Raw genomic sequence first — 26,962 nt, 5'->3', positions numbered from 1 at the left:
TGCGCGGATGTGGGCTGCACAGGGGTGAACGAGAACGACGATGAGAGAAACTGGAGAGGACAGAGACGGCGGTATCGATTGGACAAGGATGAGGCATAGAAAGGGAGAGCGACACCGAGGATCTGACGGAGAGAAGAGACATCGGTGGCGGTAGGCCACACAGGGCGCTAGCGCCAAAGAGAGCCGAGGCGGCGGTACCGCGCGGCGCTGCAGCCAAATGAAAATCAGTCCAGCGTTGGTCGCCGGCGAGGGCGGATCTGGCTATCCTGTGACCGGATACGGGACTAGTCGAAAGGAACATTGGAAAAACGGTGGAACATCACGGTGATAAGCTTCGACGACCTGAAAGTAGATCAGGAGGATGTTGACCGGGGTAGCGTCACGGTGCTGCTGACGGTCAGACGCGATCCGAGATACGGCAAGGAATCGGACAACACTTCGCGCGGATACAGCTGAGATCTCGTCGAGGGGGGAAAATTTCGTATGGTCGAATGAACCGTCTCGCTGAGACGCGTCGCTGAGTGGTTGCAATAGTTCGTCCCGTAAAAAACCGTGCCACACGTAACGTTTACCCGCAGTGTCGACACCGACCAGGGCCAGAAAAACGTACGGGAACGTACCGTTAACTCTCGCTGACGGAATCGTTAACGATCAGCTGTTGAGTGTGCAACCGTATTGGTACGAGAGACGAGAAGAGATGTCCTCGATGCCCAACGATGCCGTACGAAGGCAGAACGTGGGTGGCGTTTAGTGCGTGCGAGGTGTACGCGCGGGGACACGCTGCAGGCTGTCCGCGAAGGAGGCTGTCACGTGCCCCTGATAGAGCGAAAACGATGCAATTGCCGTGCTCGAGGCACGCACGTTCAGGCGGACCCTGAGAGGACTGGAGCTGTAGATCGGGCCAGTTACGCGGTTCTTAAGGGAGAAGTCGTCAGAAGTGTCTGCGAGTCGAGGTGGACCGCTTCTGTTTCGACGCGTCTGCAGCCACGTGCGAGGACAACCGAACGGTGAGGAGGTGGAGGAGGCGGAGAAGCCGGTGGTGGCGGAGGTGGTAGTGATCGAGGAAGGAGCGAGCTGCTCCGATTCCTCAAACGTGCAAACATGAGACGTTGGACTTTGATGGCAGTTATAGCCCTGGCTACATCCGGTGAGTTAAGCTAGCCGATTCCGTAACCCTTCTTAGGTAGTCAGAGACTTTAATCTGACGGAATTCGTGCTAGGCTCTCGTCCTAGGGAGCGGATCATCGCTTTTCTACCGCGACGGTCGATCGGGTGGTTTTTTCTAGATAATCGGTTCTTTTTTGCCTCACGGTTTTATTTGTTCTTTTTCCTCTTGTTTTTATCTATGTCTCTCTCTCTCTCTCTCTCTCTCTCTCTCTCTCTCTCTTTATCTATCTATCTCTCACTTTCTGTCTGTATATACTGGTATCTATTTTTCCGGTCCCTCGAGCTCGAAATGCTTCAAACGCACAAGACACGGGGGTCTCTGTACACAAGCTCGCACAGTTGGGATTTACGTGGCAAGAATGGCTTTGTTCGACTCGGATGTTAACTTTGACACCTGCGAATCGCGACAAACCAAACGGGGGGCTTGGGGAGAACGCAATGAATCTTCGTCTGTCAGAAGAATTTTTAACGTCTGATCGTAAACGATTCGGGTGACCCGGCGTCAGCCAATTTCATCCGATAACAGTGGGATCGAAACAGGAGGGGTGGGAGAAGGGGGGCTCTGATTTACAACTCTCGTTCCGTGTCGTCGCGCCTGGACGAAATTTCGAAAATATTTACGAGCCGCAACTTTGATGTCGCGTCACGAGGACATTGTAGTCGTATTTCACTGGTCGGTTTTAATAATTAGAACCCGGTAATTTATACCCGTAGACCCCAAGAAAGTGTTTTGAATTGTGTTAAATTAATCCGTACTCCCCCGTCGAACGTAAATTTCCTCGTGCGGAGACGGGAACTTGCACTTTCCCTCTTACCTTTATTAAATTCACAGTTTGTAAATCCTCGAAAGTTCAGTGACATTTGAACGATCAAATAAAACGTCCCGTGTCTGTTTCCCTCGACCTGCTCTCACAGAGTATTCCTGAACCAGTCCTGAATAAGGTGTTGCTTCGCGGTGTAACGTGTTGCCTCTGACATCACCAGTGTCGTCTTTTGCGTGACGTGCACGACGCGTCTCGTTAGCACGTTGATTTCAGTTTGTAAACCGAGCTGTCCCGGAAGTCAGTGGCTGCATAAACATTGGGGGGGGTATTTTTGGTAAATTTTACGGATGAACGAAACCTGGCTCGAATTTTCATTTCCCACATGTTAGTCTGCTGTTCGTGTAATCGTCAGGAAATGTTTGTCAACAAACCAAAAAAGAAAAGAAGGAAGACAAGCAAGACAGGGATGATTCCTCAGGGGAACAATTGGCTCCGATTGAAACCTCAGGCTTCCGATTGCGATGGACTTTAATTGACGTGATGCCGGACCGTCATCATTCCCTTATTCCGTTTCTGTGAAACGTTTGATTAATTGGAGCCTCGTCGTTGCGGACAACCTTCGTTCATCTTCCTGTGGAGAGCTACGCGGCGGCGCGTGGGCACGAGAAAAGATCCCCGGGAAAGCCAGCCTTTAATTCACCCACGCGGTTTTCAGAGACCCCGTCGCTGCGTTCGGAGCGGTTCGATCGGACGTGATCGAGGAAAGAATTACGAGGGAACGTTTTTCCCTTTTTCTCCACTTCCATTCTACGCGGATACAGTTGTCTCTTAAACGTTGGTAGGAAATTATTGGAAATATTCCGGTGTTCGAAATTCATGAAAGCACAGGTAAACATGCTTCCGGAACTGCTGTTTTTAGAAATATTATGTCGTGCGAGTGGTCTTTAAAAGGGAAAATAATTTTTGTTTTTATTTAACAACTCTTGATGTCTATTCAAATTGCAGACACTGTTGGATTATTTTGTAAGAATTAATGATTTTTTAAGATATACTATATTGCAAGGACATGGGAGGATGCTTTATTGTATTCGACTGTGTTTTACGTTTTGTTTATTTTCTAATTCAAAATTATACTTTAGAATAAATAAAAACATTGTTTCCAATTGTTTCGTACGTATTCCAGTCTGGTTTGTTGCATTCTGATTATGTTGAAACCTGTGAAACAAAGAGTTGTTAATTTTTTTCCTATATAGTTTCAGTTTTTCTCTGTCGTATTTATCTTCATTTATTTTAATAGTATAATTCAGCTGAATCTGAATAACTCGAGAGCTTGTTGATGAGCACTTGATATTTCATTTGGGTATATTATTTAGTATTTAAAATGGCAGAACTTTATTGTGGTAATTAACAAATGACCTGTGAATTAAGAGAAGGTAAAAATATTTAAAGGTACAAATATTTTACGATGAGTGTTCATTTTGTATTGTTATTAACGTCGATTCTCCCAGTTTTGAATCGCTATTTAATGAATATTATTCCTTAAAATTCTGTAAATATATATTTGTTTATATGTAGGTGTTCGTTAAAGCTTTCATGAATTTCGAATTCTGGTGGATCTTACAATTCCATCAAGAGATTTCAAATACACCCACACAGATACAGACGTACATATACTCAGACACCCACGCATGTTGCGTATAAAACGTGGACTGACGCACAGAATATTCAGCACACTAATTTCAAACAGCGCTTAATCTTCAGATGAATGTGATCCATAGCTAGACAAAAGCAGACTGAAAAAATACATGCTGGGCGGGACTGCTCATTTTTTTTCTGACTATACGTAGGTCATGACGTGTTCTATTTTACGGTCTCTGTAAATGAAATAACCACAGAACGCATAAAATGAATAATAAACACAAGATGGATTTACCAAAATGTAGTTTGGTGATGCAGAGTGTATAACAAATTTATGTGTATGAATTTTACCGTATTTTACTGTACTTTAACGTATACACACTTTGAAAAATTCTCTATTTATAATACGTATTCTTTGTAGATTATATTATTGACACTATTAAGGAAATCAATTATGTTGATAACATTTTACTGACTACGGATACTCGTTTTTCAAATAATCACATAATATCACAAAACCCGTTTCATGCTTCTATGGAAATTTGTTTTTATTTTAATAACTTTCTTGATCATTTATTTGAACAATTTCTTGAGGTAACTCTTCGTTGTAATAATTGATCCTGAATATATCACACGAATCTCTTTTAGGGGAAGAGAAATGCAACAAGATGTTTAAAATTAAGCAGATTACACGATACTTTATACTTCGATCGAATGGTTGCAGTCTAAATGTACAAATGTCTAAGGACAAATTTATACCTTGTCGTTGTTTGCATAATCTGAGTAAAGTGATGCTTTTCCAATGGGAAGACACAAATACACCTGCGAAAAAGGTTCTCTCTTTCACTGTACATTGATTTACTTTCACACCAAATTCCGCCACAAATTAATGTCTTCCGCTTTGCATTCGTAAACGTAACACTGCTCAAGTATGTATATTGGTTTCTATCTTTGTCGGGTATTTCCTCACGTTCAATTAATTTCTTGTAACAAGAGACCCGTTAATTGAATCCAAGGCAATTTCACTTCGCACACGGATCTAATCAGTGCCACAGAGAAAGTGGATCGAGTACACATTACATGGCGGATATTAAGTACGGATTAAATCGTGGAATTCGTTCGCTTTTGGATAGGCATGAAAAAAAAGATGAATAAAACTTGGACCTGGTAGATTTCTTTCGCCACGTGATCGCGATAGAAACGTATCAATCATCGGAAATGCGTGAAATAACCGGCGCTTTTGAGTTAGATGCATAATATATGCCCGCTAGTAATGAAACATAAATTTGGAAATAGCTGCATTGTCGCGCGATTAAATAGCGCGTCGACCTGAAACGCAGAATGAAAAGGCAACAATACGCAGCACCGTTCGACGCAGCGAATGAAACGATGGCCTAAACACGTAAAGTCCGATTCGCAATCCGTTCGTCGCAACGAGTGAACATTAATGTCTCATTCGCGGAGATGGGATGAATTCGATGATATATCGACGACAGTGAATTTTTTGATATCATTTGACCATATCGAATATAGTGTTGAAAGAAAATATCAATTGTTTTTCCATATCAATTTTGTTTCTGATATTATTAACTTACCTGGTGATAGTGTCTGGGTCTATTTTTATTTAATTTTTCGTGACTTTCTTTTCATTCTTTGGGATAAGTTGAGGGCGATTTGCATAGAAAACTGCGTCGTCTATACATCCATTTTGTGAGGAAAACATGATTTACATAGAAAACTGCGTCGTCTATACGTCCATTTAAGTTCTCAAAAAGGAAATCCAAGAAATTCTGCTGTGACATTCTCAGCTAGGAACATCCTTCTCGTTTTCATTGCAAAGAAGGTGATATGTGAAAAATCAAATCCAAGTGGTTGACATAGAATTTACTCGTATGGAATTTCAATTTTGAGGATTCGTTGTGGGCTGTTTATACATTGGTTCTTAATAATAATTTTTATATCTGAAGTAAAGACCGTCTGTATGATGGTATGTTTAGTTTCTTATCTAATCCATAACCGTCGATGATTATAAACATTGTCATAAACAGATGGTATTACTGATGTTGTGACACTTATTCAAATCCGAAATAAAGGTAATAGCAGGTTGGCTGCAGTATGATGTAAGAATCTATTAAAAGATGTTTGTCTAAACAGTTTATTTGAAGAATGTTCGCCAATAGTAGTTATTGATAGTCATTAATACAATGTACATCAATCTCGGAGTACAGAACGTATAGGGCTGCAATGATTACTGTTTTCTGATATTAAAATCTTGGTTTACATTTTTCTTTCAAGGTTCGAATAAAACATTTTTATATAGCACACAGTACATGCTTTTTTCAAGCCGTACAGTATACTGGTAAAATTTGACCGTTTAATTTAGGGCACGTCTGCTAGAGATGTCATCTTCTAGACTCCTTTATCGTTCTTCTAGATAACATTCTGGTATTTTCCACTGTAATTTATAATATTCTGATGCTCCTTGTTTCAGTAACTTCATTTTACCTAACTTCATTATACAAACCAATTAAAACATTAATTACATTCATAGATAGTGTTTGTTGAGCGGATGTCTGAGATATCGTTGTCTGTACTACTTGAACGATCTCCAGTTTCCACCTCTCGATGCTGTAATACCAACATTTTCAACAAATTTCCATTACATTATACACTTCATCCAACCTTCCTCCATTATATAAAGTAACCAACAGATTCATATAAACCATAAAAAGACCGGAACATCAACCATCGTTCTCGATACTACTCGAACGATCCTCGAATTAAACTCCAGGTTTCCCCCACTGTACAATCTGGTATTTGCCACAGTAATTTATACTATTCTGGCGTTCCTTGTTTCAATAACTTCATTTTACACCTCTTCATTACACAATCCAATTGAAACATTAATAACATTCATAGAAAATGCTTGTCGAGCGGATGTCTGAGATATCGTTGTCTGTACTACTTGTACGATCTCCAGCTTCCACTTCTTGATGCTGTAATACAAACATCTTCAACAAATTTCCATTACATTACACACTTCATCCAACCTTCCTCTATTATATAAAGTAACCAACAAATTCATGTAAACCATAAAAAGACCAGGAAGCCGACCATCATTCTCTATACCACTCGAACGATCCTCGAGTTAAACTCCAGGCTCTCCTCACTGCACATTCCACTGCACGTCCTCAGTATCCAATCGTTCTAATAATGGTTCGAGCACCTTGTTCCCCGTCGTTTTCGGTTACGCAAGGTGCTCAGTCGGACGACCACCGTTACCATTCATAAATCAATTTGACAGATAGCACGTAGCTCGCTATCGACTGCCGTTAGAACGTACCATTTCGCTTTCCAACTCCTGCGGTCGGTGTATGGGCAAAATACTTTTGTACTGCGAGATAGAGCAATCTCAGGAGCGAGCCAGTTCGCGAACCCACAATCGATGTACACGGTGATTACGTCACGCGAGCGTCGTTGACCATTCGAACGGCAGCCCTCTTCGGCCCGCGTCCTATCGTTCTGGCTCCGCGTCGATTCTGCAGAACGTGCTCTGATGCGGGGCTGTACACGCGCGTGCATTCGAGTACGCGCGCTCGTCGGGCTGCTGCATGCGTATGCGTCGCGCGTGTGTTGGCGGGGGAGGGGGGAGAGGGACGCGTGCGTGTGTCGATAGAAGAGGGGAAGGAGGAGGGGAAGGCGTGCGTGTGTGTCGGTGGGGGAGGGGGATGGGGGGGAGCGTACTTGTGTGTGGGTGTACAACAGCGGAGTATCGAACGCGCGTGCCTAGTCGGCTGAAAAGCGGAGGACACTGTACGAGTGAGTCGGGCCGCCTCGCGACTGGTGCACCGGGGCACACGGACGCGAGAACACACGCACCAAATCACATGCTCACCCTCTCTCATCCTTCAACCCTTCCCCCACCCTTCCCTCTGTCTCCGGTAGTCGCGCGCGCGTGCCTCTTCCGACGGCCGCGATCGTGCACGCCAAGAGTGAAAACTGTGCCAAACGCTGCGAGAGGCTCCGGGAAAACAAGCCTCCGCTCCGGCTGACCGTTTTCCATTCCGCGACGAGTGCCTTTAACGGAGCCATCGCGCGCACACTAGCCCCGTCCAGTGGATTCTTCGAACGAGTCACTGGAAATAGAGAGCCTCGAGGGGAAATGAATCGCGTTGAATTGCTGTTGGTTTCTGGTGGTTGAATGTGTCACGTCTCTGTAGTGCACAGGTTTTTTTTTTTGTCGTTGTTGGATGGTAGAGCGGTATAAAGTTACGAACTTTGGGGTACATAATTTTAATCGTTTAAATAGGTTCCATTCTATTTAACATTTTCTGAATACGTGTAAATATACATACGTTTGGGTCACACATACATTTTTTCTGGAATATTTGTTTGTTTTACTGTAACCTGTAGTTTACTTTTATTATATCGGAACCTTTGTTCTATTCTGTTTCGTTGTAGGAACTAATTCAGGAGTTACGTAGGACACAATGATCCAGGATATAAGTTACCATACTACTTATGTATTCTTCAAATTGGAATTTTTTTTAGTATAATTCATAACTTCTTCATTTTCCTTCTTTTAGTAAGTTTTTCTTACCTTTCATTAGTGTATACTAATCGAAATGTCAATAACATCATAAGTAACGGTGAGAGTGAATGAGACTGAAACATCACTTGTTATACTATTTGAATTATTCTTGAATCCAAATTCTATCCGGTTTTATTGCACTTTCTTAATATTCTATTGTTCCTGATCATTAATACATTGAATTTATTTGTGAATGTGTCTTAATTAAATAAGATTTAACAGTTTTTGTTAATACATCAACGATATTAACAAGTCATGATTAAACATGGAACAAAAACTAAAAAAAATTAACCCTTTCTAACACTACAAATTTTTTAAACAATATGAATTTCCATTAAACATAATGGACGATTAGTAACATGCACTAATACGAATAATGAAGATATCAGAAGCTACAGAGTCAAAAACGATATGATTTATTCAAGTCATTTTGAAAATGTACTGTATAACGATTCTGTGGCGCACCCAATAGAAATTCATAACAGTATTTAAACAATAACAATAAAGGTTAAGGTTTAAGATTCGATTACCACAGGATGTACCTAACAACATTGAACATTATGAATATTATGGCGAATTATTCGATGAATGGTTAAATTACTCGTTAGCTAGAACTGATTAATAGGGTTATAGCCATAGAAAATTCGGTGATTTAGAATATGAAGTTTGAGGTGTACAGCCACTACTGAGCCGGGTTTATGAGCGGTGTGTAGCGAACTATCCCTCTTAATCCTTCCGTCAAGGCTGCTTTAAACCCTGGATGCGAGAACGTTCATCAACCGATTGTAATTCTGGACGCACCTAACGAGTATTCGAGGCTCGAGCAGCAACTCGAACGTCTATCACCCGAACGAAATTAGCGTTCCGAATTCTGATGAATCGAATGTGTCAGGTATCCGAAGATTGAACAACTTTTTATGGTCTACTCGCTGGTCCTCTTTCGTTGTTCTCTTTTCGGTCTAACTTTGTTCGCTGGAAATTCGAAACTCCAGTTGCATCCGCGGCTTTTCCGTTTTGCGCAATTAGTCCAATACCATCAGGGAAATGAGCATTTCTGGAGAACTTTGGGACGAGTTTCATTCCCTTTTCGGGGCTGATGAAAATTGCATTTGGATTTTCAGAATATTTCTTCAACTTCGTTCTGTTATGAACGTTTGTTTTTTCTTTTTTTTCATGGTTCTTGGTTGTAAAAAATGTATGGAAATTGAAGTTCACGCACTTGTTCAGAAAGTAATGGCTATTTTCTATTGTATGATATTCATGTATTAATCATGGATATCGGCACGGAGAACCATTCAATCAGTATGTTGAAGGACGTGTATATAAATATTTATGGTGCGGTTATTGTAAGGTGTTGTAGTGTCGGGGCAACGTCGATGGTTTCTATCGTGATGCCTAGGATTGAAATACGTCACTCCAAAATGTATGTTTGGGACGTATTTGAATACTGACCGTCATGGTAGAAACCATGAACGTTCCTTCGACGCTACATCAGCGAACTTTACAAGCAAACTTCAAGAACATATAACTCAAAAACTTTTCAGTATTTGACCCTGTATATGGGGGTGATTTATAAAGAGGAAGAAGCTTGCTAGCTGTCCTAAAAGTTTCATTAAAATTGGCGACTCGAAGTTGGGGTCCTGTCCTTGTTAGATACATCTCAATTGACTGTCGAAGTTCGTAGTTGTTCACAGACTGACTTGTTGTTTGTTCGGTTCTATCTTCGTTTTGTGTGTGTGTGTATTGGTTAGTCGATGTATCGAAATGGTTGATGTGTTTGTGTATGATTGGTCTTTGATGTTTGTGTGGTTGTGGCGAAGTTGTTGGGCAATTGTGGACGGTAGAACGATCTACTGAAGTTCCACTTCCTGATGTAGACCTAGAATTCTTGGAAACCAGTTGCAGGAATAAACGTATGTGTGATTGACACGTATGTGTTTATTCAACTGTCCAAGAATCTTAGGTTATAGTCATTGTCAATTGCTAACGGCAACCTTGGGAACAAAAGTTTATTATAAATATTTCTATTTCTATAGGAATCGCGTTTGCCGTATGCACGTTTCAACATTTCTGTGTAATTCTTCTTGTTCGGTTTTTTTTTCACCTTGTTGCTCCGGTTTTTACATAAACCATTAGTTCACCGTATACATTTTATCCCATTTTACTTTCATTCGTTTGTACTCGTGTCCGTTTCCTCTAATCGGTTTTCTCGTTTTTTTTTTCGAACCCATTATTCTCGGATAACTGGAAAACATAGATTAAAATCTCTGGACCGTGGAATAACGTTGAAGATTAACGAGATGTTTATTGTAACGACGGGAATTATGAAACGAAACTTTAATGACAGAATTCTATTTCGCAAAGTATTCATAATTTATATTAATTACAATAATGTAGAATCATGCAATTTCTTCTTTGCGAGTTTTATCTTTCTTTCAGGGACGAACGAATTTGTTGGTGACAAAGAAAAATAAAAATACATTTTTGATCGTTTAAGAATAAATGTTGCTTTTAATAATTATGGTGTAATAATAACAGGATAAGTTATAATATTGGCTGGGGAGGTCAAGATAAATCGTTGACATTTCGTTTTACTCTTGTGTCACTCTCGGATCAGTGATTTTAACGCGGCGCTTCGATTGTAAGTCAATGCGTCGATTATTTATAATTCCTTGTTTGTTAAATCGGCATCCTGCAGGACAGAGAATATTTCATGATTTTGTATTAAACAGTCCTATTTTTACATTCCTGAGAGTAAAAAACATTTACAAGCATCAGAATAATAATCGCTTTGTCAAAATTAACAATTAAAAAGTCGTACTCATAATTCACTGAATCAACAGAAGTAAATTTGTAACGAAGATACATTTAGAATAAAAATCTATACGACAGAAACAAAATTGACATGTATAGATATAATCGAAACTGATTGTCCTTAATCCTTAGATGGATACTCTGAATGCAAACGTAATTGGAAACAATGTTTAATTATTGGTTAACGTACCTTTGTAGATTGCTCGCAAGGAATTCAGTGAAAATTACTAGGGCTGAGTTATTGGATCGTGCTGAATGCTAATATTACCCTATCGACGTGGCTTGTATCATATACATAGCCTTTTTAACCCCTAGAGCGAGCAACGATCCTTATAATTTTATCGACAGTTACGGTGTCGTCGGGTTGGAGTAGGCTAACGGAATCTTGATTGATTTTGGCATCCACCACAGATTCCCTACAAGATAGTTAATCGGTACATCATACTCTCGACCTTCGAATTTTTAGAAAACATTTCCCTTGATATATTGGCATGTTTAATTTCGACCAGTCTCTTCTTCTGATGTTTGAAATTTCGTTGAAATTCACATATTGCGACGAACAACGTCTGCCACTATTTTGTTAGTTCCTAACTCTTTGATTTCTCTCTGTTTAAGTTGGTTTTGTCATATGTCATAAATAGACTGCGGATTTTTATGCAAAATGATATTTTATAAAATCCTTCTCTTAAGTATCGTATTGAGTTGAACATAAAATAGAAAATTCGTTAGAATTAATGAAAATTTTGTGTTTGATTGAATATACCAGATCTCTATAGGCTTTAAATGCATAAAATCCTCAGTATAGTCATATTGTATATCATATACATGTGTATAAAGCTTCATACTATATAAGCCTTTGTAATAGAAAATCTGTAAGTTGACTTTTTAAGATTGTACTTAACTGCTTCCAAACTTTTTGTTACGGATTGATAAATATATAAATAAAATGAAGTAGACTATATCTCGTAACGTCCTACGTAGACTGTACAAGGACTCTGTACATTCTAAAAATGCCGAGTGTTCTCCAATCACAAAAGGAAATAAATATTTATTCGCGACGGTCTCGCCAATCACCCAGGCCGTCTGGCGATACCGTCTAAAAAAAGCATCAGACGCTTCGATCTGTCTCAAACGTGCCTTAGTAAATAATTTAAAAACGTAGCTATTCATTCTCGTTCCTCCATGGGTCCGAGTCAACTAAATTTACCGTGAAATCGAACGGTCTTAATAATAAAACCGCATATCGGTCGCAATATTTCGATTTGTCTGGAAAAGAAAGCATCAGACGACGACCTACATTCCTCCACATCGAACACGTGATTCGTAGAATTATGAGCCGCCATCTTTGTTTCGGAATTTTGAAAGAAAACGTCTTCGGGCGTTCACAGGGACACGCTCGGTCACGAACGTTAATTAAATTTCACTAAACCGCGGTGTTTGATGCGAAACGGCCGAGAAACGCTTAACTTCGCGATCAGTATTCATAAATTCAGCCGCTATTAAACGGGCATTTCTGTCCTCCACCCCTCCTTCGATAAATCAGTGACGGAGGAATACCTGAAAAACGGCGGGAATATATCTTCGGCCGGAGTTCAGATAAATTATTACGTAATCAACGCGTTTGTTCGTTCGCTTCTTTTGCGTGTGGTAAAACACCGTTTGAATCTGGGAAGTGATAAATTGTATTCTGGGAGATCCATTGTCAAGGAGAAAATTAATTTTTGAAATTAGATTAATCCTCGATGTCAATGATTGAGAACGTTTTTCAACGGTTGATTTTATTAGTTTCGATGTAAATGTGACCATTTCCGGGTGTCGTTCTGTTATAACAGTACACTACTGACAAAAAAGTACCGCACTGTGTGCTCTAGTGAAAAATTGTTGAAATTCAATGTTCCATAACTTTGTTAATATTCATCAAAATTTGTTCATATGATAAACAAATTAAAGCTTGAATCTTCTACTTTCTGATCTTTTTTGTTCGATGTTATTTAACTCGATGCCCAGGATGTAAAATCTTTCCTTATAAAGAGGGTCGTAAAATTGTAAAAATTTGTTCGTATTGGAGAACGGATGTACACTACCGTCTATAAGTGTCCGTACACAATACATCGTCGATATTAGAATGTTACTGTTTTTCAATATCTTAATTTCACCTTTGACTAATTTTAGAATAGTAACAGACGCTTCTATCGTTAATTTTTCTTTAGAACTCGAGTTCGCAATCTCTAGCACTGTTAAATTAATTCTAACCAAACGCCTACATCGTCTTACTGACATATAATTTTTGATGTACGTGACTGGCATTCGTCTAAACTCAAAAAAGTAGAATAGAAATTAAAGAAAAACAGTTAAAACTTGTTCCTTTTGTATATGTATATTCTACGTATACCTTTCCATTCAACTTTGATCACAGTACTTTTATCGATATTATTTGTTAATAAATATCACTTACATTCTTTAATGACAATTTAATATATTCACTTTTGATGAAATAAAGTTATAAAAATCAATATAGACATTTTAGATGCAGTTTGGCGTGTTTTGAAGGCAAATGATCATAGTTTCTGACATTATACTCTAAACTACCTACTTCTCTTTGTTCATACTAATTATGTTGAAGGTTCCATTCCTTCGACCATTCCTTTAAATTATTATCACCCCTCACGAAACGATACTGGTTCGTATTTCGGAAGAAACTCCCCGATAGTATCATTATTATGTATCCATTCGGGAGTAAGTTACAACATGTTCGCCTTCCGACAGTTGATTGACGCTCTCTGACAGTCATTCTCAGACGCAGACTGTCGACTTGTGAGAAATACTCCCTCTCAAGACCTACTCGGGCGAGTTTTACTCTCAAACGGATACTTACATTTACACAGAATGTAGCAAAAACAGGAACGACGAAAATTGAAGAAAATAGTACAAACGATAAAAAAACTTAGGTATCTATCATAGATTGAACAATTTCGGGTATTCTGCAATAAATATATAAGTTTGTTATTGATTATTACCATTTTCTTCAGTTTTCAATCAGAGTCTCACTGGGACAAAACTGTCGATCGGTTAATAGTTACACGTTATATTTCGTGTTAAAGGCCACGAAACTTTAAGCCAGTGATGTATTATAAAGCCTCGAAAGCTTACAGGGGAAGGTACTTCGAAGGGTCGGAAGATCGTCCCATTTACCACTCATAGCTGGCTTTCAAGAAAGGTATTATTGATCCATGAAGACGGATTCTAACTGAAAACTGTTTCGCTTCACGGACGAGCGAAGGGGATATATCTGAAAGATTATTTTCTATCGCTTCGTATCAATTTGTCGAAGTCATTCCGCTTTTTTAATACGTTCGTTCCACAACTCTACCGGCTGATATCTTCCAAAGAGTAAATCCTTCGTATTAATATCGTATAATACAAATTGAAACCTAGTCACTCATTTTAGTATGAAATGTACACACTGTCTTATACAGACTACATTAAAATTAGTGTACAAACGAAAAGTATACAATTCTCCATGAATAATTAGATTGAACATGTTTTTATAACGGTTTCAATTAGCTATCCCCATTGTTTGTGCTTCTTAATTTATTGTTATGAAGATGTTTTTATTCTGTCATGAAATTATTACTTTATTTGACCATGTTTCGTGTTGTACGAACTGGTTTGTATAACCACGTTTGCCAAATAATATTTAGTTGAAGCTTAATTATGTCGATCTATGTACGTAAATTACATTCGTTTTCTTGTTTAGCGCAATAAGATGTAATTTAATAACCGAGTGAAAACGCTTGTAAGTTAATTCAATGATGAATGAATTGTACCTATAAAACTTGTGCCGCGGGCAAGTATTCCAGTACAAATACTGTTCTGACGATGGCGTGTATATGTATTGTAAAAAGATGAATTAAAGTTAGTATGGTAAAATTTGTTAAAGTAAACATTACTTTTGATGGTGCTCGGACAGCTTTTAATTAATGTGAATATAGGATTGTTATAAACTGATAACGAGTGAATAGAGAACACAGTGGAAACAATGTACAACTGTTACGAAGTATTCCGCAAAAGTATAGTTACAAATTTTGTTTCTACTTATTGTAATTCTGTTATTTCGTGCATTATTTGCGAGTAGTCGTTGAATATTACAAAGTTTTTGACGTCGTTGCAAACAGTTTGAAGACACCAGAAGCGAACGCGTTTAAATATAATTTATGGGAGAGTCTAGTGTCACGATAATCTAGAATTATTCTGATCTGATGGTATACATTATTCAAAATAAGTTAAGCATTACTGATCCAGATGATGTTATCAATATTGATAGAGTGGCGCATATTGTACAGATTACTCTGGTGATTAAATTTTCACGATTCCTGACTTACGATATATTCTTAATTCTGCATAATCGGTTCATTTCCCAAAGACTAATACAGGATGCCTTCGAAAGTTATGTATAAGCGGGCATGAAAAGATAAGAAAAAAATATAGAATAAAATTTTTTCATTTGATGCTTCGTTTTCGAGAAAATCAGATTTGAGAATCTGTTGGTTACGTCTGCAGATGAATAGGACTTGGCTAGCGCGTCTGATCATTGCATTCCGTTTCTACTTACTACTATGACGAATACACGTATTTCAGATTAACGTTTAAAGTTGATTTTCTCGAAAACGAAGTCTTAAATTAAAAATTGTTATTGCATGTTTTCGACTCATTTTTCCACGTAGAATCACCTAATGCTCGCTCGTGCATAACTTTTGGTGGCACCCTGCAATTAAGTTATTCCACGTACATCACTTCCTATGTTGAGTAATAATTTCCTGCCGTAGCCTTTTTGGCTTTTATAAAAAAGAGCTAACCCGTCTGTTTTAAGCAAACCATAGTTAAAATAACAAAAATTTAGTTTTTGATAGTCCCCAAAAGTGATCCAAAAATTTTATACATCACAATTCGAAGCTGATTTCATCCAATCATTTGCTTTTTGAAAGTTCTATTTGATAAAGCAGCATATAGTAAATTTTTGACAAATGTAAAGTACAAATAACTGTCCACCACTTAATAAGTTTACTACAGTAAATATTCGACATTGCGACAAAAAATATAACATAAGCTACAACTTAAAAAAGAACTTCTCCAATCACAAAATGATACGCTTACTGCTCCAATTCCTCAAAGAAATAAAACTATTTACAAGTGCAATATGTATAATTGAACATTGTCATCGTTAAAATAATTAGGGAAAAAGAAATATTCTGTTACTTGCTTAAAAGATTATGGAATTAATACTAGAAACGCTGTTCGAAGAAAACAAGTTCTCTAAATCAGACGCACCAATCCAGTTTGTCACAGTGCCATTTTTATTGGCCACAATTATTCGGGCAAAGCACCGAAAGTGCACGGAAAATCTCGCGTAATCGCCGACAAAAAATAGCGAAAGAGAAGGACACTAGTTGGAACAATGGATGAAATGACAGACCTTGACACTCGATATGTAAACCGCAGAACGAGATTTGCGTGTATCGTGCGGACTAGCGTTCGTGCCAAAAAACGGACGGACCTGTGAATAGACATGGAGTCTACGAGCGACATATGAGTGTACTTCGAATGGTACGGTGATAATTGAAGGCTCGTCAGTAGAATACCACATAGAACGAAATAAATTCAGACATTTGTTACAGGGTTGATAAATAGAGTGGAAACGTCCCACATCCGAACAGCCATTACCTGAACACCCTAATATTTGAACGATCTACTATCCAAATTTTCTGTTATTCGAACAAAGTATCTTCTAGTAACTCATGCGTTCCTCTGTTAAAAATATATTGCGTTAGAAAAGTATTTGCGCACTCAGTTTTTTCGAAATAACTTCATGTAAATTAATAACACATTAATAGAATGTATACTTTTTACTATTTCATTATACACAGAGACAATACACTCGTTTAGAAACGTTAGCACTTAACCATTCAAAAATGTTACAAAAAAACAGATACTCGTGATCCAGAAAGTATTTCGTACACTTACAATTAGTGTTTACATACGATGTATACTTTCTTCTACTTAATCAAACTCTATACAATTACTTAGGTATGTTGAAAAGCTTGTATAATTTAGCAGCCAAAATAATATAGGGTTCGTAAATATTTATACAGTAAATCCTCGATGAGTTTTCGAATGCTCCTCGTCCAAACAACAAATATATGTAGAAGGTGTTAATAAAGATATTTCATTTTCACAGCCTGAATTTTACATGACAAATTAAAACGAAAATCAAGAACGACGTAACTATGTTCGAGGCTTCGTTTTCGAGTTATTAATTGCTAAAAATACGCGTGAAATACGTGTGGCGCGACGGGTTATACTACTCGAACAGCCGCTTTCCAGCTGATACACGGGCTCGGTCAATGACCGTTCAGTGCCGTAGCACCTAGAAAGACCCACTTATCTCGCAGTTGAGAAATTCTGACATACAACGCCTCGTGGTACTGCAATAATTTTTTCTAAAATTTTTTGGAACATCAAATACGAATCGTTGAGCGACATGAAACCTGCTTACTCGTGAAAATCCATAATGAGTTCCCAAAAACCACCCTATGGGATTGTCAAACAGAGAGGATGAATACCCTTTTACACAAATTCGCTTGTAATTATCACCCTCAGGCGCGCGCACGTACTACGATTGTCCTATTTGCGAATGTTCCTGTGTATTACATGCACCGTAATGCATAAAAACATGCAATACTAAAAGCACAGAAACAGAAACACCTAGCTACGGATATACAGAATATTAATATCAATTCAATATCCAATGGCTTGTATTGGATGTTCCAGAGAATTTTAGAAAATCTGATTGCAATACCAGGAGGTACATCATCACTTTGGCTACTAGGTAAACGATGCTTTCTAAGTTGTCACAGCACTGACTGTTACCGACTGAGCTCGTGAAACAGCTGAGGATCGCGTCTCTCAAATAAGATAACCCGTCACGTCAGATGCCTTTCACGCCTACAGTAGACATTCGTTTATTGCATCTTAGGAACACGTATGTCTCACTCACATGCGCGCACCGTACTCTGTCGCCCAGCAAGGAATGAACAGAGTACATACGGTGTCGCATTTAACTTGCATATTTTTCATCACAGAAAGTGTTTGTGTACAGAACATTGTTTTAATAAAATGTTCCAATACTAACTAACTTTTGTGAATAAACCTTTTTGATATCTCTAAAAATAACGGAGATAGATAATAGAAAGATGGGACAATCTTTATGGGAAAAGCTTTTACCGTTTTGTAATCTCAAGCTTCATTTCCGAGATATTAACAGTTAAACAAACTGACGTACGCAAAAGACATTTCGATTTGTATTTGCATGAGGAATATCCATGTTATGGTTTGTCATGTGTGTTGCCCACCTTTTTGGGACACTGTATATGTAGCTAATCGCTATCGGTTGGGGTATGGTTTAACTATAGGGTTGTAGCTCTAGCTATCGAAAGGGAAAACGCGCATGTGATTAGCCCCCATTTATTGCATCATTTCTGCAAATTTGGCCCTCCACAGTCCCGAAAGGTACAATAAACGAACATCTACTGTATTTTGCCCGTATTTATAACAGTTAATAACTCAGAAACAAAGCCTCGAACGTAATTTCGTGATTCTTGATTTTCGTCTTACAATTAGTTGAGGATCTAGAATCTACTCTGCTAAAGTGTCCCACATTTTTATCAACACTCTGTATAATATAATTCGAGTAACGAATATTCGACGACACTGACAAGAATCAAAATAACACAATCAGCTAATGATATTAAAGATACCCCATTCCATTTTTCCAATGTTTGTCGCAGGCAGCAAGGAGAATAGCGTGTCTTTCATCGAGCCAAGCTAGGTCAGCTTCCTCTGGTTTCCCGAGGAAATTTCTCTTTTGGCATAGAGGCACGTGGTTATTTCTTTCCCGGTGAAAAGTGTGCCTGACAAATAATCGATCTCGCGGAGCCCCGCGAGACTGTCTTCGCTGTTCCGTTCCCCGTGTTCCTTGTTCCAGCGTTCCCTTCGTCGGCCCGTGCACAATGCACTCCTAATTCGTCGTACGTGAGCGTTGCATCCGATCGTTTCGTGGTAGATTGCCTCCCGTAAGGGGGCGTACACGTCGGCGACGCGGCCGGAAGATGGAAATCGCGAGATTACGCGATACACACACCTCCACACCGATACGGCCAAGGAAATGCCGTCGTACACCGTACCATCGAGTCAACTATCGATTACCGGCGATCTTCCGCCAGAGGTGTATGCACGTTTAACGACGGGACCACCGGCCCAGCCGAAGGATTTGAGAAATGGCGCGCCCCGAGCGGGGAGGAAAAGCCAGTCGATTTCGGGTGTCTCTAAATAATACGAATTGATGATTCCTGGGCAAATTTGATTTGTAATGGAGATAACGAACAACTGTTTGGAATAGTGAATTATTCAAATTATTTTTAATAATTATTTTAAATAACAGATAATATGGGGTTTTAAAACTAGAATCATCAAAGCGGTCAAAATGCCTGTTTAGTACAGTTTGTTACAATTTTTATTGGAACACAAAAGCGAAGAAATTAGTTACTCTATAAATTTGTATGTTTTCAACAGGACCTAGAGTGACTAACACTGTTGGTATCAAATATAAACTATCCTCCCAGGAAATCAGCTCATTGATCTATTTGCGTTGTATGTTTGTATATTTACCCTCGACTAATATGTATGCGTGAGGAAATCTACATTATTGACACAGTTGACATAGTAAAAACAGAAATTATGTCATGAAATAATTAGTCAAATACAAAATAAAATAAAGAATAAATGATTTCATTTGATAGCCAAATAATGAAATAATTCAAACAAAAATCATTTGCGTGAACAAATAATTATCGTATAATTATTTACAAATAACGTTTTGTCTAATTAGATGATATATTATTTGAAGAATCATTTTGAAAGTATTTTATTTAAATAATGCCCAACTCTGGACAATTTAACCCTCCGTCGGGTGTAATATGTTTTGTAACATGAACTGACGCAATCTGCCTGGGAGGTATAATTTATCATACCAGCCAGATTTATATTATTTTAAATACAATTTCGAAATAATATTTTCTGTGCTTCTTTAACATTCAAAAAATGTATAAAAAGTATTATACAGTAAATCCTCGATGAGTGTTCGAAGGCTCGTCGGCACTGAACACTAAATATTTCAAAAGTTAATGGCCATATGCGGATGAAACAAATATCACTAGCTTCAGAACCCCAAGTTCCATCACTGTGCTAAAACTCATTAAAATGTCAGCGTTACACCTGGGAACCTCTCCTTGTCAGTGCCGAAGAGTCTTCCAATACTGAGGATTTACTGTACGTGGTTCTTATTACCGAAGAACTTGCCCACTTCTGTCCAATGCATACTTTTTGACGGTACAAGATGTAAAAGTTGAATAATTTCTGTTCAATTATTTTCGTTATTTATTCTATCAATTCATTGAAAAATGACGAAAGTTTCGTTCTCACCTCTAAATGTAAAGACTGAATATTAAAACAAATGTTTCGTAAAGTGTCTTTGTAACGCCAAAAAAAGACAGGTCGGATCTCCACCAACCAAAGATTAGCGTGCAGGTACGTTGAATCTGTTATCATACGGTGCACGTAAATCATGAAGATTCCCCCCGTATCGAGTTCAAATGGATACAAACTTCGCTGGCAGATCTAACATGTCTCAGCGGAATTTGTCCCGGTAGCGAATAACAATGTTGATAAGAAAAGGCAGCCGCGAGTACACGGATGCCGAAAGGATAACCGTAGCTTCGGCTCCTGAAGATTTTATCAGAAGTTTCTTGGTGGGGGGAAGGGGGTGGGCACTTGTTACAGAAGTTCCACGATAGCGAGACAAAACAAAAGACTCAAGTTTCCCCCTCGTTCCTAGGGAATTGGATCTACGTACGACCAATGCATATTCGAATCGGCTTCGAGAATTGCATTCGGAGCAGAGGAAACACGGAGACCCCAGCAGCGTGGCAAGAAATATTGGATACACTTGAGTCAGCTGTTTCAATTCGCAATTTGAAGACGAAGTGACTGCAATTCGTCGAGTCTCTTCCAATTCTCCCACCATTATTTTTCAGATTTCGAACTCCGTTTGTCTTTCACTTTTAACACTTTCCAATACGATTCTCAGAACGAAAATATTAGGTTTCATAATGTGTTCGTTAAATTTATTCTGACATTTTGTGGAATAGTGATTGCAAATAGATTATTCGAAGGAAAAAGATATATTCCAGCATTACGATTCTTCTGAGACTCGTGAAAAATTATTGCTATTCGAGTGGATTTAATATTGTTGAGAAAGAAAATAATCGTTCCACTAGTGTGGAAGATGGAAGAGGGGTGTTACTCTTCAGAAAAATGCCAATAAACCAAACTCACCTGATATAGTTTTAAAGAATAATTTCACAATTATTTCTATAATATATCTTATGTGTTTTGGTCATTCTAATTTCTACAGAATTGAATGACCTCTTCGTGTTTCGTTATCCAGATTATTATTGCAACTCCATTAATGCGTACTTTGTACACACTGAAAATGAATTCGATGTACTCTCCGCGAATATCATGCGACAATATAATGCTCTTTGTTGGTTAATTAACGCGGAACTCGATGTGATTTTGTTATTTGTAAACTCATGGAGGCGAATTTGCGTACATGTAAAAGACGACGGTTTTACTGGGTCGACGGGAAACTAAAATGTATAGTTTTTTTTTTATCGACAGACTGATCCAGATTTATGGAGGATTATTCGTGGTTTAGGGTCTCAAACAATCTATATTACTTTTTGACAATTTTGACTTTATATTTGATAACGCTGGACTGTTTCCATCATCCTCCGGGACTTTTCATCTTTGTTTTACCTATTTCTCGTTTCGCTAGCGGTTACAATTGGGAGTTAACTATGTTCCTGTCGCTCCATATCAGTTTTTGGTGATATCATTTTTTTAACATTGAGCGCACAGTGAATGTTTGTTAGAAATACCAGTGAAACACAAGAAAATAATGGAAATACTTGTTAAGTGTAATTAAAAATATTTTTAAATAATAAACATTTTAGTGTACCTATATTTTAAAGGTATTTCATTTTTAAGATTCAATTTTCAGACAAAATTTCTGATTTTCGTGGGGGATTATTATGAATACTCACTCACTGACAAAGAAAAGTGTGCTTTATTTGGAATGTATCGTTCACCTAATTACAACATGAAAAATAGAAATGTTCTATGATAGAATTTATTCAGTAGTTACAGTACACATTTGTATTGTTTCGTTTAGTTAATTGTTCAAATTATTTCCAATACAAAATTCAGAATGCAACGCATGATGGACGAAACATATTTCCTCATAAAATAGTACATAAATAATGAGCAATGCATGATTTCTCTCTTTGCTGTATGAGGACTTTCGCACGTAGTACGGTTCACATTAAACTATGATATGATAATTACTTCTTGGAAAGTCAGTTATGAGGAAATACCGTGCTTTGAAATTTTAGCACCTAGTACGACAGAAACATGATAATACTAAATTACAAACGCAGAAAGCATACTGATTAGGCATTCTAGTCTAATGGATGTTAATTTAAAATTGCAGTTTTACGATACACTTTATGAAACCCAGAATCGAAGGAAAATGTGTTTCTCTAATGAAGGCTTTCGTTAAGCTCAGAATACAATAAAAACTGATAATGATACGATGAAACATGATAAATGCATAAAATCACATTCTATTAATAATAAGTGTATTTTACTAAGTATTTCCAATATCTAAGGGCGTAGAAAAAAGGTGACAAGCAAAACGGAGATTTCAATTAGAATATACGGCCATGTGTCAAGCATTCGCGGGAAAAAATTACGATTTCATGTGTAATAAGGGTAGACTGTGTGTCGGATTCTACCGCAAGTATGAGTAGAGAAAAAAAAAGTAGCACAGTAAGAACTGTGTCAGCGTGTAATTCAAAAAGCTTACTAGAGCATCGTCTCGATATGCTGTTAGCATTTTGTATCTGCCATTTAGCCGGTTCGAAGGTTGGCTGAGTGTTACGGAATAATCGTATTATTTTCCATCGGGGCTAAGGAATTTCGTACGAGTATCGCTGAATTCATAACAATAATCTACAACACGAAAAAAAAAGAACCGTGAAAACGCACGTTCCGAATTACGTTAAAAGAACGCGTACATTGACTCTGGAAAATATAGACGTGCGTGTTAATTAAAACGAAGCGTATGAATTCGTGTATTGTTAGGAGCATTCACTCGCGTATACGAGACACAGATTGTATGAAAATCGTTAATCAAAAACGTCCTATTCAGCGGTCTATGCTTTCCTCCTTCATTCGTTAACCGAGGAAAACGAGTTAACTCGTTATTCGTATTCGACTGTATCTTTCGATAATTACCCTTTTCTCTGTTTATATACGTGAAAATTCCTGTATTTGAAGCACGAAATTGAAGTACAGTAATTTAGAGAGATAGTTGACTAGAATCCTTACTTTAATTTCAACTTAATAAAACCGTTTAGAGGAAATGCATCACCGTGTGTACACTACCGTTCAAAAGTTTGAAGCAGTTATACGAAAGCGTGAAAAGTCTAGATACCGACTTTTTATTGCAATTAAATATCAGCTGGACTATTTGTAGGCTACCCCACGTAATTACCCTTTTGTCTTACTCTAACGATTGTCACTTCTTCGTGTGGCATTCGTTCTATTTCCTTCTGTCTTATAGGGTTATGTTTTATGCGAGATGCCTACGTGATTAATATCACACTCATCTGATCGTTCATCGCTGTGCTCCTTCCGGCATTGTTCTATTGGTCGTTTATCTCTTGAATCGAAACGCTGCTTCGTTCGACTACCGTCCATTTCGAATTCTAATTGTCAGTCCTCCGGTCCTTACTAGATTTTCAGTAGTCTTGGTTTAGTCTTGGTTCTATTTAAGTGAAATATTCTGTCTCAATTATCCCTCTCGCCCTTAACATCAACTATAGTCGTCACTCATGAAGTGATCCATGGACACTAATGCCTGCTATATCCGTAATCCATGAGCCATTGAACACAAGGTTCCAGATACTGACAAAATATAATTTTAGATAAACATTATTTTTACATGAATTCTATTTTGCTTTCCTATATGAAAAGTTATATCTTCAATGAATTAAAACAGTAAACTAACTAAAAAGCGTACCGTGATTCCTGTCCGCCTACATTGCCCTTGCCTGAAGCTTCCCTAACAAAAGGGTTAACCAGTTTATCGTTGTATAGAGGGTAAAAACGTTATGATCAAATAAATTTCAAATCATCGTTCATTAAAAATCTGAAGGTGCTCATCCTTTCAGTCCGCGAAGAAAACCGGAGAGCAAAGCCGCTCCGCGGGCCGTTAACCGTGACGCGACCCGAAAATTAGTGCGTGTTACCGTTAGAGAGCAAGGTAAACTCGTCCCAAAGGCATTTAAGAGGTCGATAATGCACGGCCTTCGGTAGAGCAGCCATGTGACGCGGCGCTGTGGAAAGGAAAAGGCGGCGAGCGCATAAAACTTGCAGCCACTCCTGTCTCCAGGAGTGTCAAGGGTCGCTGACTCCCAGGCGGCCGTTCTTTCTGGCTCCCCTGAAAGAAGCTCGACTCGTCGCCGTCGCAGCCGCCGCCGCGGCGGATCGATTCGGTCTCGTTCATATACCGTAAGCATCGCGCGCGTGGTGGAGAAGGAGTGGGAGGACCGAAACACGGGGCCACGTTCAGTCGAGAGTGCACGCTGTCGAGGCCAAACGAAGATGTCGCCGCGTCAACGGTATAACCGATGATGGCCCGTCCCGATGCTGACTGAACCCGATCCCGGGGATCGGGGGACCAATTAACTCTGATTGGGAGAACGCTTCCACCCATTCCCGCCCCCTGGATGACTGGGGGGGGGGGGGGAAACCAGCCTCGTTCGTGTTTTAACAGGAGATCAACAAGCGGTCGTCTCGACACCGCAAATTAGACGGAGAACGGCGAAGAAACGAGCCGAGGAACTGCTGAACAAGTTGCAACGACGGGAACGTGTGCTCTCGCGATGATTGTTTCGTCGAGAAACCCGAGACAGCGGACCTACATACGGCGTCGAGTGAGGGTATAAGGAGATAAGGAGTCACCGAGTTCTGGGAGAGATCGATGCAAGCTTGACATTCCATTAAATTTCAACTGGATTAAGAGTGTTACGATGCTGACGGGAAGCTAGATGAGAAGTTATTATGGAGTCTTTTTGAATAGTAATGGAAGAGCATTTGTTTTTGACAATGGTGTAGGGTTGTTGAATACTAGAAACAAATGGATTTGATATCCATGTGATCGTATTGATTAGAAAAAAATATTACTATCAATATTAGATTCTTTCTTTACTGTTTAATTAGTCACCTGTAATAGACAGACCCGGATATAAGATTTCTTGTGGCCTGGGGCTATTCAATTTTCGAAGCCCCTTGGGTTGAAAAGCGCGGGAAGGGGGGGGGGGTGCACAAAATTGTTGTAATGCAATATACAATAAAATACATTGATCTTCGAAAATTGAAATTTATTCTAAGTAAAATTAAATATCATTTAATCCTAACGAACGCTTGATTATAACGAATAATGCTTCGTTTTTATTTCAATAAGTTTGATTAGACGTATTTCTACATTTAGTACAATTTTTAATTATTTCAAAAGGAAAATAGTAAACAAAATTTCATTCAATTATTTTTTTATATATACGGAAGGCTTAGATCGGGGCCCTCCTTTGAAAGTGGGGCTCGGGGCTACAGCCCTCCATAACTCCTCCCTTCATTCAGCGCTTGCAGTAGATGAAAGAAAAAAATATTACGATTAATATCAATATTAAATTTCCTCTGCGCTGTCTAATTAGTCGCATAGAGTAGATGTTTCGGTCTGGAAGGAAAGAAAAAAATATTACGATCGATATCAATATTAAAGTCCTTCTTTGCTACCTAATTAACCACTTGGGGCAGATATTTTGCTATGAAAAGAAAGATAAAACTATTATAATTAATATCAACATTAACCGTCAGAAACTACACCCTTCCTCAGCACATGTAAATACCACACTAGATTTGGAATTTTTTAGTGATTCAGAACTTGAAGAGGCTAAAAGGAAATTGAACTTATAACATACTGTTTAAGGTAAAGTTTCCTCAGAAATTGAATGGTAATAATTGTAAAAGTGAGGAATAATTTTGAATTCTATAAATATTTTCAATTCTTCTTTTGTAATGAAGCATTCTTTTCTGTTATATGGACAACGTTCAACCTACGAGAATCTGACGATTAAAAATACTTGCGAAGGAAACCGTTATGCTAGCCAGAAAAACTGTTACACATGTAGTGCGTCTAGGGGTTGAATTCCTCCTTCGCTATTTAGTCACCTGGAGTAGATATTTCGCTCCGGAAGGATAGAAAAAAAAAATAAAATGATCAATATCAATATTAGCTTCTTTCTTTGCCATCTCATTAGTTCCTTCCGTTTCCCGCATCGCAATACTTCCCATCGGATCATGGTGACCGATTGAATTGTACAATGCACCGCGGTAGCAAACGGACAAGAATCCTTTCATCCTTGAAAAGAGCATAGATACAACGACACGAGAGGGGGGAGGGGGGCATGACACAGGGGAAGAAGATTTTTTTTCATCTGTTCCACCAGCTTCAGCTAGATAGCAATAAATTCAGCAGATCAAAGCGCCATCCCACCTTCTTGTCATCCTGGATGTGGCCGCGGCTCACCACTATCGAAAGCTTTTTAATGGCGGATGCCCGTAAAAGTAAAGCTTCGAGGGAAGTTTGGCAACGAGGTGCACCACTTCGGGATACGTCCCCTTCTTTTCCGCGTTCTTTCCCGTCTCCCTGTCCCGACGTTCGCTACGGTTTACGTTCGACAAAAGTACA

The 26,962-nt window shown here is 38.7% G+C and overlaps 1 protein-coding gene across 1 annotated transcript in view; it reads left to right on the top strand.

Annotated features, from left to right (window-relative positions):
• Nucleotides 1-1,101: 1,101 nt before the first annotated feature.
• The window catches only part of LOC107193958 (neuronal acetylcholine receptor subunit alpha-7-like), a 246,598-nt gene continuing 220,737 nt past the window's right edge, over nt 1,102-26,962 (top strand). Inside the window, exon 1 of the mRNA XM_015583497.1 lies at nt 1,102-1,147. Within this exon, the coding sequence (XP_015438983.1) occupies nt 1,102-1,147 (46 nt within the window). The remainder of the gene's footprint in view (nt 1,148-26,962) is intronic.

This window comes from Dufourea novaeangliae, unplaced genomic scaffold (assembly GCF_001272555.1).
Source record: "Dufourea novaeangliae isolate 0120121106 unplaced genomic scaffold, ASM127255v1 scaffold21, whole genome shotgun sequence".
In the NCBI taxonomy this organism is placed as follows: Eukaryota; Metazoa; Arthropoda; class Insecta; order Hymenoptera; family Halictidae; genus Dufourea; species Dufourea novaeangliae.
Note: the sequence above shows the minus strand (reverse complement) of the source record. Positions and strands in the feature narration are given on the sequence as shown.